Source organism: Ornithorhynchus anatinus, chromosome 2, assembly GCF_004115215.2.
Source record: "Ornithorhynchus anatinus isolate Pmale09 chromosome 2, mOrnAna1.pri.v4, whole genome shotgun sequence".
NCBI classification, from domain to species: Eukaryota; Metazoa; Chordata; class Mammalia; order Monotremata; family Ornithorhynchidae; genus Ornithorhynchus; species Ornithorhynchus anatinus.
In genome coordinates, this window is record NC_041729.1 from 108,787,842 (window position 1) to 108,804,431 (window position 16,590).

The 16,590-nt window shown below is 45.3% G+C and overlaps 1 protein-coding gene across 4 annotated transcripts in view; it reads left to right on the top strand.

Moving 5' to 3' along the window:
- Window positions 1-16,590, top strand: part of FHL2 (four and a half LIM domains 2) — a 102,466-nt gene that overhangs the window by 57,786 nt on the left and 28,090 nt on the right. For all 4 annotated transcript variants that reach the window (XM_029053076.2, XM_029053092.2, XM_029053102.2 and 1 more), the window contains exon 3: window positions 9,018-9,197. In XM_029053076.2, coding sequence (XP_028908909.1) covers window positions 9,042-9,197 — 156 coding nt within the window. In that variant the 5' untranslated portion in view covers window positions 9,018-9,041. The remainder of the gene's footprint in view (window positions 1-9,017; window positions 9,198-16,590) is intronic.

Sequence of the window (16,590 nt, forward strand, 5' to 3'; positions counted from 1 at the left end):
CTTGGATTGTGAAAATGGCTTCCCTTCAGTCAGATTGGGCGGCGGGGTGATGCCGGGAGGTGGCTGGGGGAGCCAGATATATCGGCATCCTGCCCCCATCTCCATAGGGAGCCCCATCTTCTCAGCCCAGAGGCTATCCTCCTAGATCATGAGGGTGCAAGAAGAACCTCTGTGCCTTTCATTTCAAAAATGGAAAGCGTTTTTTTTTATTTTACTTTCTGATATATTCATTTTCTATTTCTGGACTTGCTGTAAAGAGTAGAATCCCCAAAGCCTCTGCCTCTCAAAATTAAGATGTTTGCCTGCTTGAGTCATTTTTCTCCCTCCCTGGAATAAACACCATTGAAGATTGTTTTTCGCTCTGGTAGCTATAACTCTTTTTAACACAGTGTGTGTTTGGTAGAAGATAGAAATGAGGAAATTGAAAATGGAATTATCTGGAAACGAGTATGGTTATTGAACATATAGGTGGTGGTGCCCAAGTTCACTTAAAATTGAAATTTTTCACCCGAAAATTCTATCCCTTTCATTCCTCCTCCTGAATGGTCCATATATTTGTTCTGACATTTCTATGAATATGTGTAGATATGTGTGTTTGTGCGTGCTCACATATGCATACTTGGGCAGTGTGAAGGAGATTGTGAGATACTTAAGGCAGGGATCGTGTTGACCAACTCAGTTGTATTGTACTTTCTCAAGTGCTTAGTACAATGCTCTGCACACAATAAGGTACTCGATATATATCACTGAAGATTGACTGATTTCCCTGAGTAGATTTTTGCCTTGATTTTTCAAAAGCATGAACTGCTTACTGGAAATAAAAGTAGTCTTTTTGGAAGCTGTGTTAAAGGTTTTCAAACCAGCAGGATTCCATTAATCTTATTTAATTCAGTGCCCCTAGTGGTTTGGAAGAGTTACTATGATTTCCAGAAAGATCTTACTCCCAAAGCTCAAATTCCCTTCGAGACTTCCAGAAAGATCTTACTCCCAAAGCTCAAATTCCCTTCGAGACTTCCAGGGTCATAGACGTTGAGCAGAGAACTCGAAACCAGGAAAATGTTTAATTTTGGAATGAACCGATATGTCCCCAGGCAGGTTGGGTTTGATATCTGTAATTTATTTATTTAAAATTAATGTCTGCTTCCCTGTCTAGACTTTGAGAGAGAGCTAGACTGTGAGCTCATTGTGTGCAGAGAATGTGCCTGTTTATTGTTATTTTGTACCTTCCCAAGTGCTTAGTATAGTGCTTTGCACACAGTAAGCATTCAGTAAATAGATGGAAAGAATGTTCATTCATTCATTCATTCAATAGTATTTATTGAGCACTTACTATGTGCAGAGCACTGTACTAAGCGCTTGGAATGTACCCAGCTATGCCACTTGTCAGCTGTGTGACCATGGGCAAGTCACTTAACTTCTCTGTGCCTCAGTTACCTCATCTGGAAAATGGGGATTAACTGTTAGCCTCATTTGAGACAACCTGATTACCCTGAATCTACCCCAGTGCTTAGAACAGTGCTCTGCACATAGTAAGCGCTTAACAAATACCAACATTATTATTACAAATAGGTAACAGATACAGACAGTCCCTGCCCTTTGACGGGTTTACAGTCTAATCGGGGGAGAAGGACAGACAAGAACAATGGCAATAAATAGAATCAAGGGGATGAACATCTGATTAAAACAATAGCAAGTAGATAGAATCAAGGTGATGTACATCTCATAAACAAAATAAATAGGGTGATGAAAATATATACAGTTGAGTGGACGAGTACAGTGCTGAGGGGAGGGGAAGAGAGAGGGGGAGGAGCGGAGGGAAAGGGGAGAAAAGAGGGTTTAGCTGCAGAGAGGTGAAGCGGGGCGGGGGAGGGGGAGTAGAGGGAGCAGAGGGAAAAGGGGAGCTCAGTCTGAGAGGAGCTGTTCTCCAGGAGTGTTCTGAGAATTGCACACACATTGTGGACTCACAGTGCAGAAGTTCAGCTAAATGTACCATGGGGTGACAAATCTCTGGCTTTTCCAAATTTACTAACTCTGAATGGCCCCTTAATCTTTGAGCATGGGTGATCCAGCACTCCTGCCTTTTCATCCTCCGCACACGGGGTCTGGGTGGGAGAGGGAGGAGAGGGGAATATCAGGATGGGAGTAAACATCAGATTTCCTGCTGGCCTCATGTGCTCCAGGCTGCAGACAGTGCTCAGGGAAAGCCCCATTAGAACAAATTCCACTAGGAGAGAGCAGTAGCTGTCAGAGTAACTGTCAGCTTGCTGACAGTTCCGTTGCTTATAACTTGATCTGCTTCCTGGCAGAGACCTTATCTTTGTAATCCTCTCAGTATCCATGAAAACAGCTATTATTTTCCCTTTTTACAGATGGCAAAGTAGAGACCCAAAGACTGTAAGGCCCAAAGCTGCACAACCAGAAACAGAACCCAGACCTCCCAATGGCTAGATCTGGGAGTGTCTCTATCATTTTTTTTTAATGGTATTTGTTAAGTGTCAGGCACTGCACTACACGCTGGGGTAGATACAAGGTTGTCAGGTTGGACACAGTCCCTTTCCCACGTGGGGCTCAGTCTTAATCCTCATTTTGCAGATGAGGTAACTGAGGCATAGAGAAGTGAAGTGATTTGCCCAAGGTCACACAGTAGACAAGTGGCAGAGCGGGAATTAGAACCCATGTCCTTCTAACTCCCAGGCCTGTGCTGCATCCACTAGGCCCTGCTGCTTCCCAAATGCAATTTACAATTTTCTATTACAAATTTAAAGTTCATTTCTGCACCAGGTCTGCTTTCTTTTGCCCTTAGTTTCACATGGCTAAATTAGGTGTTTTTTTCAGATGACTGAAAAAAACCCATCCTCTGTGCAGGTGTGGCAGACACAGACAGAGAAAAGAAAGAAGAAGTGTCATAGTTATGGTTCAGGTCCATGAGGTCAGAAGAGATTGGGAAGGCAGACTTCCCTATCACCGTGGATGGTACGACCATCCTTCCCGTCTCTCAGGCCTGCAATCTTGGTGTCATCTTTGACTCGTCTCTCTCGTTCACCCCACACATCCTATCCGTTACCAAGACCTGCCGGTCTCACCTTTACAATATCGCCAAGATCCGCCCTTTCCTCTCCACTCAAACGGCTACCTTACTGCTAAGGGCTCTCGTTATTTCCCAGCTAGACTACTGTGTCAGCCTTCTCTCTGATCTCCCTTCCTCCTCTCTCGCCCCGCTCCAGTCTATTCTTCACTCCGCTGCCCAGCTCATCTTCCTGCAGAAACGATCTGGGCATGTCACTCCCCTTCTTAAACACCTCCAGTGGTTGCCTATCAACCTCTGCTCCGAACAAAAGCTCCTCACTCTAGGCTTCAAGGCTCTTCATCACCTTGCCCCTTCCTACCTCTCCTCCCTTCTCTCTTTCCACTGCCCACCCCACACGCTCCGCTCCTCTGCCGCCCACCTCCTCACCGTCCCTCGGTCTCGCCTATCCCGCCGTCGACCCCCGGGCCACGTCCTCCCGCGGTCCTGGAATGCCCTCCCTCCTCACCTCAGACAATCTAATTCTCTTCCCCTCTTCAAATCCCTACTTAAAACTCACCTCCTCCAAGAGGCTTTCCCAGACTGAGCTCCCCCCTTTTTCCCTCTGCTCCCTCTACCCCCCTTTCACCTCTCGGCAGCTAAACCCTCTTCTCCCCCCTTTCCCTCTCCTCCTCCCCCCTCCCGTCCCACCCCCTCAGCACTGTACTCATCCGCTCAACTGTATATATCTTTATCACCCTATTTATTTTATTTATTTTGTTTAATGAGATGTACATCATCCTGATTCTATTTAGTTGCCGTTGTTTTTATGAGATGTTCTTCCCCTTGACTCTATTTATTGCCATTGTTCTTGTCTGCCTGTCTCCCCCAATTAGACTGTAAGCCCGTCAAATGGCAGGTATTGTATCTGTTGCCAACTTGTACATTCCAAGCGCTTAGTACAGTGCTCTGCACATAGTAAGCGGTCAATAAATACTATTGAATGAATGAATGAAGGCAGGAACCAGTTCTCCATTAGGCTGGGCATTGGCTGGCCCAGTCATGGAGGTGAGGAGATTCTGGGATCCTTCTCCCAGACCAGATGCAGTTTGACATGGGCTCAAGCTGTAGGGAGGGAGGATGTAGAGAGCTGTCTGCTGCCTCTGAGCAACTTACCCTTTCTATGTAATCAAATTTGTTCCTTGTGTGTCGTTGTTGGCTTCTCGAGAAGACCGGGGAGCTCGTTAGCAGATGAATCACTGCTGCCCTGGCTAGTTAACCACCCCTGGTGTTACTTACCTCAGACTTGAGCAGACTAAGCCTGGAGGGTCATTACAATCGCATGATTGGGGCTGGACTGGGGCCTGATGGGAAGTGTGTGTCCCTCTGGATCATTCATTCAATAGTATTGATTGAGTGCTTACTATGTGCAGAGCACTGTACTAAGCGCTTGGAATGTACAATTAGGCAACAGAGACAATCCCTGCCCATTGATGGGTTTACGGTCTAATCTGGGGAGACAGACAAAAACAATAGCAATAAATAGAATCAAGGGGATGTATACCTTATTAACAAAATTAATAGGGTAATAAAAATACATACAAATGAGCAAATAAGCACAGTGCTGAGGGGAGGGGAAGGGAGAGGGGGAGGAGCAGAGGGAAAGGGGGGGAAAGGGGGCTTAGCTGAGGGGAGGTGAAGGGGGGGCAGAGAGGCAGCAGAGGGAAAAGGGGAAGCTCAGTCTGGGAAGGCCTCTTGGAGGAGGTCTTGGAGTTGACCAGACTACCCTCGCGTAAATCCACAGATTTTTCGGCCGGATCCAGGACCCAACTTTTCGTCTAAACCTGAGGCAGAAAGGGTGTGAGGGTGAGAGGAGCAAGAAAGTCAGGGTGGAAAATGTCAGGAGAGTGGCCTTTGAAGAGTCAATGGGTCAGAAAGATGTAATTTTGAGTCTTCTTGGTTGGTGCTCAGTCCCTCCAGACTGTAAGCTCATTGTGGGCAGGGAACATGCCTACCAATGCTGTATTGTATTCTCTCAAGCGGTTAGTATAGGACTCTCAATCAGTCAATCAATTTTGTCTATTGAACGCTCACTGTGTGCTTGGGAGAGTATAACCCGACAATATAACAAATACATTCTCTACCCACAATGAGCTTACAGTCTAGAGGGACTGAGCATGTTTGAAAGAACTCCAAATCACAACTGTCGTTCAATAAATATGATTGATTGACTGATTTTTCAGAACCTCAGAGACGTCAGAGATGCCTCCCCGTCTCCCTCTTCTCCCTCTCATTTGTGTCCATCGTGTCTGCTGCCCATCCAGACTGAAAAGAAAGGACCTGATTTCGTGATCCTAGAATGTCCTCAGAAGCGAACATTCAATCCCCTGTGCTTAGGATGTGCTGCAAACTCTTCAAGAGTAGAGATTCTGGTAGTTCCCTATGGAGCTGAGTTCAATTCTCTCCGTGCAGTAGCCAAGGACATTAAGCAGCTTGGGGTGCGTTGGCCACGCTGATTGGAAAGGGTGAATACCCCATAATCCAACAGTTCCTGGCACCATCAATGTTAATTTATTTTCACGAGAACTGCAAGCCTCCCTTCCAATATTTAATCATTTTTTCCTGACCCTCTGGTAGGAGCCAGAGGCTAGATGCTGCTCTTTTTTTGTTTATTTGTGTGTTTACTTAACTACAAGAAGAAGGAACGTTTAGTAGTCAGAAATGGAAGAAATAGAATGTCTAAGGCAGCTGGGAGCCAAGTAGGGCCATATAATAAGGAGCGAGTCCATGGAAGGTAGCCACTTCTGCCAAAATGTATGTTTTTGCCTCACATTCTGAATCGATCCCCTTTTTGGACTGAGGAAACAGTCTTCCTACAATAGATAGAGCACAATGTGGTCATTCATTCATTCATTCATTCATTCATTCATTCAATTGTATTTATTGAGTGCTTATTGTGTACAAAGCACTATACTAAGCGCTTGGAAAGTGCAATTCAGCAATAGAGACAATCCCTGCCCTCAACAGGCTTACGGTCTAGAAGGGGGGAGACAGACATCAAAACAAGTAAACAGGCATCAATAACATCAATATAAATAAATATAATTATAGATATATGAACACCAAAACAAGCAAATAGACATTACTATAAATATAATTAGAGATATGTACATGTATACACACATGCTGTGGGGCTGGGAGGGGGGTAGAGCAAAAGGAGTGAGTTGGGTCGATGGGGAATGGAGGGGGAGCTGAGGAAAAGGTATTAGTCTGAGTCAGAAGAAACAGTTTCATGCATTCACTCATTCAGTTGTATTTATTGAGCACTTACTATGTGCAGAACACTGTACTAAGTGCTTGGAATGTACAAATTTGGCTACATATAGAGACAATCCCTGCCCAACAATGGGCTCACAGTCTAATCGGGGGAGACAGACAGCAAAACAGAACAAAACAAGTAGTCTGGCGTAAATATCATCGAGATAAATAGAATCATAGATATATACATATCATTAATAAAATAAATGAAGTAATAAATAATATATACAAATATGCACAGTGCTTTGGGGAGGGGAAGGGGGAAGAGCAGAGGGCGGGAGTATGGGGAATAGGGAGGGGAGGAGGAACAGAGGGAAAGGGAGGGCTCAGTCTGGGAAGGCCTCCTGGAGGAGGTGAGCTCTCAGGGCTTTGAAGAGGGAGAGAGAGTTAGTTTGGCAGGAGGGAGGGCATTCCAGGTCAGCGGTAGGATGTGGACCAGGGGTCGAGGGCGGGACAGGCACGAATGAGGGACCGTGAGGAGGTGAGCGGCAGAGGAGCGGAGTGTACGGGGTGGGCTGTAGAAGGAGAGAAGGGAGGTGAGGTAGGAGGGGGCAAGGGGATGGAGAGCTTTGAAACCAAGAGTGAAGAGTATATGCCATGGCATCAGTCCAGGCCCATGAAATCAGCTCAGGTCCTTCAACTACAGCATGAGTTTCCTAAGCATGGGGGACTCTGAGAATGTAACCCCAAGGTTATTGGAAAACTGACTGTACCTGGGAATGGAGCACTGCCACACAAAATATCCTGCTGCAGCCTTATGTTGCTTTAGCATTTTTTATTGTTTAATCTTTCCATATATGTCTAGCCAGTTTCCAGTTTCCTCGCCTCCCTTTATACTTAAGCTAGCAGCATGAGCCTGGGATTCAGAGGACCCAGGACCTTGGACCCAGGCCTAGTGTGTGACCATGAGCGAATCACTTTAACTTCTCTGTATCTGTTGCCTCATCGGTAAAATGGGGATTAAACACCTGTTCTTCCTCTCCCTTAGACTGTAAACCCCATGTGGGACAGGGACTACGTCCGACCCGATTAATAATAACTAATATTACTTATGGTATTTGTTAAGCCCTTACTATGTGCCAAGCACTGTTCTAAGCACTGGGGTAGATACAGGGTTATCAGGTTGTCCCACATTGGGCTCATAGTCTTAATTCCCATTTTACAAATGAGTAACTGAGGCACAGAGAAGGGAAGTAACTTGCCCATAGTCACACAAGTGACAAATGGTGGAGCTGGGATTAGAACCTACAGCCTCTGACTCCCAAGCCCTTGCAACTACTTGGCACAAAGCAAGCACTTAACAAATATTGTTATTAATGTGAATAATATACTATTTTAATATAATAATAATAATAATATGCTGTGAGCCCCTTTAGGGCCAGGGACCATGTCCACTTCCCACCTGTATATGCTTTTCCAGTGCTTAATACGGTGCTGTGCACATAATAGGTGCTTAGTAAATACTACCACTAATAATATAAAATGAACCAATCCACCTTTTGCCACCCTGACCTGTAACAGAAGGTAAAGACTTACTCTATTGGATTTCCCCTAGAATAGGTATTTTAAAACCGTCCTCCTAGGCTCAATATTCCGTTGGCCCTGGGTCACAGAGAAGTTGAGTGACTTGCCCAGTCATTGTCACACACTAGGCCTGGGATTAGAACCCAGATCGTCTGACTCCCAGACTCATGCTGCTTCTCTTACATCCCGAGAGGTGGAGAGAGGGTCATTGAGAGGAGGGAAGGTGGCTGTTATATTGTTACATTGTACTTTCCCAAGTGCTTAGTTCAGTGATCTGCACATAGTAAGGGCTCAGTAGATACGATTGACTGACTCACTGCACAGGGTGGAGGCAGGTTGAGCCACTTGAAGCAGGAACTGGAGGCGGAGAACATAAAGGTGGGGAGGGAGGGTGGCCATTCCTTGGGAAACTGCTCCTCCGCTAGACTGTACTTCGGTGAGGGCAGGGAGTGTGTCTGCTTACAGTATCTTACTCTCCCAAGTGCTTAGTGGTCTAGTGGGAAGAGCACAGGCCTGTGTTCTAAATGTGATTATGCCTTTTGCCTGCTGTGTGACCTTGGGCAAGTCACTTCCCTTCTCTATACCTCAGTTTCCTAATCTGAAAAGGGAGATTCAGTATCTATTCTCCCTCCTGCTTAGACTCTAAATTCCATTTGGGAAGGGGACTGTGGCTGACCTGATAAGCTTCTATCTACCCCACCTCTTAGCACGTTGCTTTCACATAGGAATCACTTAACAAATAGAACTGTTACGATGAAGATGATGATGACAGTGCTCTGCATACTGTAAGCACTCAATACTGTAAGCATTCAATAAATTCCATTGATGATTCATTCTACTCCATCTTCCAGTCTCTCTAGACTGTAAGCTTGTTGTGGGTAGAAAATGTGTCCATTTATTGTTATACTGTGTTCTCCTAAGTACTTAGTACAGTGCTTTGCCCACAGTAGGTGCTCAATAAAAATGATTGAGTGAATGAATGAATGAATGAATCAATAGCCTCCCCCCATGCCATTTAGTCGATGCAGATATTTAGCCGGGAAAGGTGATTCCTGAACATAGCCAAGAGCTGAGTTGACATCTCTGCCTACCAGCAATAGCCCCAATGGTGCCTTAGAGTAAGGGTGATGGTCCATTAACTGAGCTCTGGCTCTTTGCTCCTTTGCCGCAGGTGGGTGGAAAGCCGGAGATCAAAATGACCGAGCGCTTCGACTGCCACAACTGTCGGGAGTCCCTCTTTGGCCAGAAGTATATCCTGAGGGAGGAGAATCCCTACTGCGTGGCCTGCTTTGAGAGCCTCTATTCCAACACCTGTGAGGAGTGCAAGAAACCCATCGGCTGCGACTGCAAGGTACCGTAGGCTCCCCGCCTTACACTCATTGTTGTTGTCAAATGCCATCGAGTCGTTTCCAACCCATGGCGACTCCATGGACACATCTTCTCCAGAACGTCTTATTTTCATCTGTAGCAATACAGGTATCTAGTCCAGAGTTTTCTTGGTAAAAAACACGGGAATGGTTTACCGTTGCCTTCTTCCACAGAGTCAAAACCTAAATCTCTGCCTTTGTTTTTGATCAACATTTTGATCGCTTGATCATCCACCTTTGACTCTTTCCCGTGCCGCTGCTGCCCAGCACAGGTGAATCAGCTTTGTGTGACACTTCGTCTTACACCTTTCCATTACGGATAACCCTGAAGAGACATTATCTCTCAGTGGCATAGCTCTAAACTTCATGAGTGTACGCAAACTCTCCTGCCACGATAAGGTAAGAGCATCCAAAGCGATGGCTTAAGTAGAACAGATTCTGCACCTTCCACAAGGAACCTAGAAGGCTCTGGGAAAATGTGATCTAGATCTGCAGACTCCCCCATTTAGAAGCCATAAGGAAGGGGCAGTTGGGATAACTGTGCCAGCCCCAGGGGAGGGAAGAGGCCACAAGGACAAAAAAAGGCCACCCACCTTGTCATTCCTGGGTCCAACTAGGGATCCGTCCAGCCCTGGGCTCTCTCCCACAGTGAAAGCAGGAACTCTTGGAGGAACCCGTGTGATGGCTGGTCTTCTGGACCTACTTCTCATGGTTAGGAATAAAAGCAATCAATCATATTTATTATAGTGCTTAACTATATGCAGAGCACTGTACAATGCATTTGGGAGAGCACAGCACAATAAAATTAATAGACAGCTCCCTGCCCATGATGAGTTTATAGTCTGAAAGAACTGTGATTTAGTGGAAAGAGCACAGGCCTGGAAAGTACTTAATACTGTGCTCTGCACACAGTAAGCGCTCAATAAATGAGATTGAATGAATGAATGAAAGTCAGAGGACCTGAGTTCTAATTCCGGTTCTGCCCTTTGCCTGCTGTTTGACTTTGGACAAGTTATTTAACTTCTCCATCCTTCAGCTCCCTCATCTGTTAAATGGGATTTAATATCTGTTCTTCCTTAGACTGTGAATCCTTTGTGGGACAAGGACTCTGTTCTACCCTGATTATCTTGTTCCTACCCAGTGTTTAGAGCAGTTCTGGCACTTAGTGAACACTTAACAAATACCATTGTTATTGTCATCAATATTATTATTAATTTCACCCTTCATCATCCCTAATTTTCCTTTTAGAAACCTATTAGAGACTACTTGTTCACTAAATTATCCAAACCCCAATTCAAGCTTACAGATATCTGGGGCCTACACAATTTCCTTTGATTCTACGCATCTACCACCTACTGGGTGAAGTGTTTCTTTCTGTTTGTTTGGAGTCTGCCATCCTCAAGTTTCAGTAGATGGCCCTTGTCCTGATGGTGTGAGATTGGTGAAAGACAATTCTGCGTTCACCGCCTGGCATCTTTTACGATTTTGTAGATTTCAGTTATGCCCCCCACCTGCCACCTGAAACTTTCCAGACCGAAGATGCCTAATAAGCATCTTGAGAAGCTTGAGGTGTGAGGCTGGGGGTGGCCTGGATGAGGGCAAGGCTTGGGATAGGGGGGTGGGGAAAGGGGTAGGGCTGGGATCTAAAGGCCATGGAGGGGTGTGGATGAGGATGTGGCTAGGGGCCCGTGGGAAAGGGGCAGGGAGGGGGTGGAACTAGGGTCAGGCAGGAGGAGGGGGCTGGGCCAGAAGCGCTGGGCTGGGTGGGTGGGGGACAGGGGGTCTGGAGACCTGGGGAGACCCAGTCATTAATTAAATCATATTTATTGAGCACTTACTGTGCGCAAAGCACTGTACGCAGCACTTGGGAGAGTATAGTATAACAACAAACAGAGGCATTCCTGCCCGCAGCGAACTCACAGTCTAGAGGGGGAGAGGCCCAGGGAGTGAGAAGGCTCCAGGCTGAGGTCGAAGAGCAGAGCAGAGCAGTCATGTTGAGGGAGCTGAGTCTGTAAGGTAGATTCCAAACTCGTTGTGTGCAGGGAATGTGTTTCTTACATTGTTCGCCCTGACTTGCTCCCTTCATTCGTCCTCCTTCCCAGCCCCACAGCACATATGTATATATCTGCATTTTACCTATTTATGTATATTAATTATTGTCTCCCCCTCTAGACGATGAGGTTATTGTGGGCAGGTAATATGTCTGTTGTTGCAGTGTACTCAGCGTGGCTCAGTGGAAAGAGCACGAACTTTGGAGTCAGAGGTCATGGGTTCGAATCCCATCTATGCCACTTGGCAGCTGTGTGACTGTGGGCAAGTCACTTAACTTCTCTGTGCCTCAGTTACCTCATCTGTAAAATGGGGATTAAGACTGTGAGCCCCACGTGGGACAACCTGATTCCCCTCTGTCTACCCCAGCACTTAGAACAGTGCTCTGCACATAGTAAGCGCTTAACAAATACCAACATTATTATTATTATTACTCTTCCAAGTTCCTAGTACAGTACTTTGCACAGAGTAAAAGCTCAATAAATACAACTGACTGAATGAATATATTGTACTCTCCCAAGTGTTTTGTACAGTACTCTGCACACCCAGTAAGCTCTCAGTAAATAATACGATTGACTGACTAAACTGGGGGAGTGGTTGTGCTCACTGGAATGAGAGACAGAGTCGTGCTTATCTGAGGAGGAGCCTCACAGGACGCTGAGATTCCAGCGGCAAAAGAGTTCAGGTGGCCTGGGGCCAGGCCATGGCCCAGGTGAAGATTCAGAATCCTGGTGAGGCCGAGAGAGAACTGAAAAACTGATCTCTCTCCTTCTCTGCAGTCTTGCATTTCTTCCAGTCTTCAGGACATCCCTACTCAAATGTCCTGTCACCACCTAAAACTAACAGAACTCCTCATCTTCCCACCCAAAGCCTGTCCTCCAACTGGCTTTCCTATCACCCGAGACAATACTACTATTCTCCCTGTCTCTCAAGCCCTTAACCATGGCAGTAGCCTCAACTCAGCTCTCATATTCATCCCACACATTCAGCCTGTCATGAAATCCTGTCAATTCTACCTTCATAACATCTCTAGAATTTACCCTTTCCTCTCCATCCAAACTGCTATCCTGCTGATCCAAACACTCATCATTTCCCTTCTTAACTATAGCATCGGTCTTCTCACTGACCTTCCTAACTCCTTATCTCTTCCTACTTCAGTCCATAGTTCCCTCTTCTGCTCAGATTATTTTTCTGAAAAAAAAATTTTAAAAAACAACATTGTCCAAAATTCCCCCCTCCTCTAGGCCCTTCATTGGTTGCCCATCTGCTTCCGCATCAAACAGAAACTCCTCGCTGCTGGTTTTAAAGCACTATATCAGTTCACTTCATATTACCTTGCTGATTTCTACAACCCAACTCAATCTACTCTCTGTACCTTTATCTCATCTAACCCACCATCGACCCCTTGCCCACATCCTCCCTCTGGCCTGGAACTCCTTCCCCCTTCATATCTGACGGTCCACCACTTTCTCTCCTTCATACCCCTCCTAAAATCACATCTCCAAGAGGCCTTCCCTAAGCCGTCATTTCCTTCCCCTCACCTCCATGTCAACTACGTACTTGACTGTGAATCCCTTAAGCGCTTCGATACTCACCCCAACCCCACAGCACTTATGTACATATCCTTAAACTCTACTATTTCCCCCTATTGGTAATTTATTATAAGGTCTGTCTCCCCCGTAGACTGAAAGCATCGTGTGGACAAGGATAGCTTCTTTCAACTCGGTTGTATCCTAGTTTCCCAAGTGCTTAGTGCAAAGCTCTGCACACAGTAAAAGCTCAGTAAATACTCTTGAGTAATTGATTTTGTGTGAGCTTCCCTGAAAGCTATGGACAGAGAGGAAGGGGTCAGAGAAAACTGAGTGTGGGGGAATGGGGAATTAGACTTCTTAAATCAGAGTAAATGCATTGGGACCATGGCACTGAGCATCACCAGCTGGATCCCAGGACTGGCCTAGGGTAAAACCTCCAGGCCATTAGACAAAGGCTCAAATATCCAGCAGGTTAGTTCAACCCTGAGTTCGGATATAAATAATCATCATCAACAGCATTTATTGAATACGTCCTTTAAGCGGAGCACTATACCAGGCAGTTGGAATCACACAATAGAAATCCCACCCTTCAGGGTTCCTAATCTTTAGGACCGTAACGGCTAATGTGGTAGATGCGGGAAAATAAATTCCCAAAATACAGTAGGATGAAAAAGTAAAAGCATCAATACAAATAATAAAAGTAGGCAATTAAATGTGCAAATTAGCAAATAAGCGGGTATATGTGGAGGTGCTACAATGTGATAATGTGACCTAGAAGGTGGGGCATTAGTCAGAGGCGGCTCCCTTGAAGGAGGTGGCTTTTGGGGAAAGTTTTCACGATGAAAGGCTCAACCGTTCTATTACATTTCATTTATCATTCTATCGAAAAGGTTCAGGAATAGCAGGATTAGGGAGGTACATGTGGATTCTCATGTTCCATTCCTAAACGCTTTCCAAAATGAGGTGTGTCTCCAAGGCAGAATGAAGATTTGGGGAAAAACAGCTTTGGCCTTTGAGAGGAGTTCAAGGAGGAGCGTGCGCCATGGACTCTTTTTTATGTCACATGAAACTGAGCTAGCGCGGTGTATTTTTTGGCAGAGCCCCAGAATGTGCTGCCAAACGTGAGAGGATCCAAACTGAACAGGGCTATTGTGTGACCCTAAAAGGAAAAAGAGGTTTGGGCAAATGCCAGAACAACCTCATTGGCTTGGCTAGTCAAGAAATTGGAGAGCTCCACTTTGCCTACCGCCTTTCTTCCTGAACCTAATTAAAATTCTTCCTGTGGGTTTTTTGTATTCGCTTTCCCGCTCCAGGCCTGCACCATCACAAACCCACACTCTCCAGGTACCTCATGAAGTTTTCCTTAGCTCTTCCCCATGCACATAGTAAGCGCTCAATAAATATGATTGAATGAATTCCCCTAGAGAGCCCCATATCCTGAAGATCCCAGAAAGAGTTCCCAATTGGAATGGATCCTGGCCTTAAGCGAAACTAACTCCACGAGCTTCCACCTGAATGGCCTGAAATAGGTGAAACAACTAGGCATAGTGGTTATAGCAAGGACCTGGAAATCAGATGGACCTTGGTTCTAATCTTGGCACCACCATTTTTCTGCTGTGTGACTTTGGGCAAATCACTTCACTTCTAAGTGTCTCAGTTACCTCATCTGTAAAATGAGGATTAAGACTGTAGGCGCCAGTGTAGGACATGGACTCTGTCCAACCTGATTAACTTAGGTCTACCCCAGTGCTTAGTACAGTACCTGGTACATAGTAAGCATTTCACAAATACCATTAAAAACCACAAAACAGAAAAGAGCAAGGCCTTTATTTGGGATTCATACTGGATAAAGAGTAGACCCGTAAAAACTGGTGTGTCCTTCAGATCTCCTGAACGAAGGCTTCAGATAGAAAAACCCGTCCTTGAAAATGGGGTCACATTTGGTGTCCTTGTTGTCAATGGGGTCCTTGTTGGCGTCACATCTTCATCCCTTATTGAAGAATCTGATTTACCTGCAACTCCTTTTCAAGAGTTTTTTTCTTTTAATGTTGACTTTCAAGTCTCCCAGAATCAATAAATCTCTGAGTCCAAGATTTCAAGTTTTAATCAGGTTGAACTTTTCAACTCTGAACAATGCGCCTTAGGAGCTTGGGTGTTCATCGATGGAATTTCTGATGTTTTAAACAAAATGACCGACAAACAGAACAGGGTAGACTCTGAAATAGTCAAGATTTCATTTTCACAGCCAAGATGAAAGATGCAGATGTTTATGTGAGGACAACCTCAGGGAAATATTGGCCTGTTTCAGGAAATGAAACACAGACTTACAGCAGGTTCCACAAAGAGCAACCTACTGGATGAAATAGTTGCCATTCTGCTTTCTTAAAATAGCCTGAGCAGCACACTTTCTCCTTTGCTTCCTCCTTGAAGGTGTGCTTAGCTTAAAATATTGACAAACCTGTGGAAATGAACCTAAAGTGAATGGAGATAAGCAGCATGGCCCAGTGGAAAGAGCACAGGAGTGGGAGTTAAGGGATCTGGATTCTAATTGTGGCTCCGCCACTCTCCTGCTATATCACTTATCTTCTCTGTGTCTCAGTTTCCTCATAAAGCTCATCCTCTAGTCTGTAAGCTCATTGCAGGCAGGGAGTGTGTCTCAGTTTCCTCATAAAGCTCATCCTCTAGTCTGTAAGCTCATTGCAGGCAGGGAGTGTGTCTACCAACTCTGTTGTATTGTGCTCTCTTAAGTGCTTAATATTGTGCTCTGTACACAGTAAGCACTCAATAAATAGGATTGATTGTGCAATATGGGGATTAAGTATCTGTTCTTCCCCTAAATTGTGAGCCCTGTATAATTCAGGAATTGTGTCTGGACTCTAACCTCGTATCTATCGCAGTGCTTTTTACACAGTAAGCATTTAACATAAATGTACTGCTGTTACTGTTATCATGAAGCCAAGAACCTCATGGTTTCGAATCCCACCTCTGCTACTTGTCAGCTGTGTGACTGTGGGCAAGTCACTTAATAATAATTATCATAGTAATGTTGGTATTTGTTAAGTGCTTACTATGTGCCGAGCACTGTTCTAAGCGCTGGGGTAGATACAGGGTAATCAGGTTGTCCCACGTGAGGTTCACAGTTAATCCCGATTTTACAGATGAGGTAACTGAGGCACAGAGAAGTTAAGTGACTTGCCCACGGTCACACAGCTGACAAGTGGCAGAGCCAGGATTCGAACTGATGACCTCTGACTCCCAAGCCCGTGCTCTTTCCACTGAGCCACGCTGCTTCTCAACTTCACTTCTCTGTGCCTCAATTACCTCATCTGTAAAATGGGGGTTAAGACTATGAGCCTCAAGTGGGACAACCTGATGACCCTGTATCTACCCCAGTGCTTAGAACAGTGCTCTGCACATAGTAAGCCTTTAACAAATACCAACATTATTATTTAGATTCTCTTCTGATTTCCTAAATAATGGAATTCATTCTCCAACAAGTTCCTCAAAGATATTCCCTGTTTCTGAGCCATATTCTCAGGAATCCCCTACTGATCTTGATGGAGACCATTGCTAGTTCTTTTTTCTTACTAAGGAGTCAGGAGGAGTGCTATTATGAGGATCTCTGCCTTTCCTGGACAGTTTAGAATTCTGGGCCTCTAGACTAGACGCTCCTCCTCAACACTATAAACTCCTACAACTCTTGTATTTTACCTTCCCAAGTACTTAGTACAGTGCTTCGCACACGGTAAGTGCTGTATAAGCACCACTTGTCTGCAGTCTGACCTTGGGCAAGTCA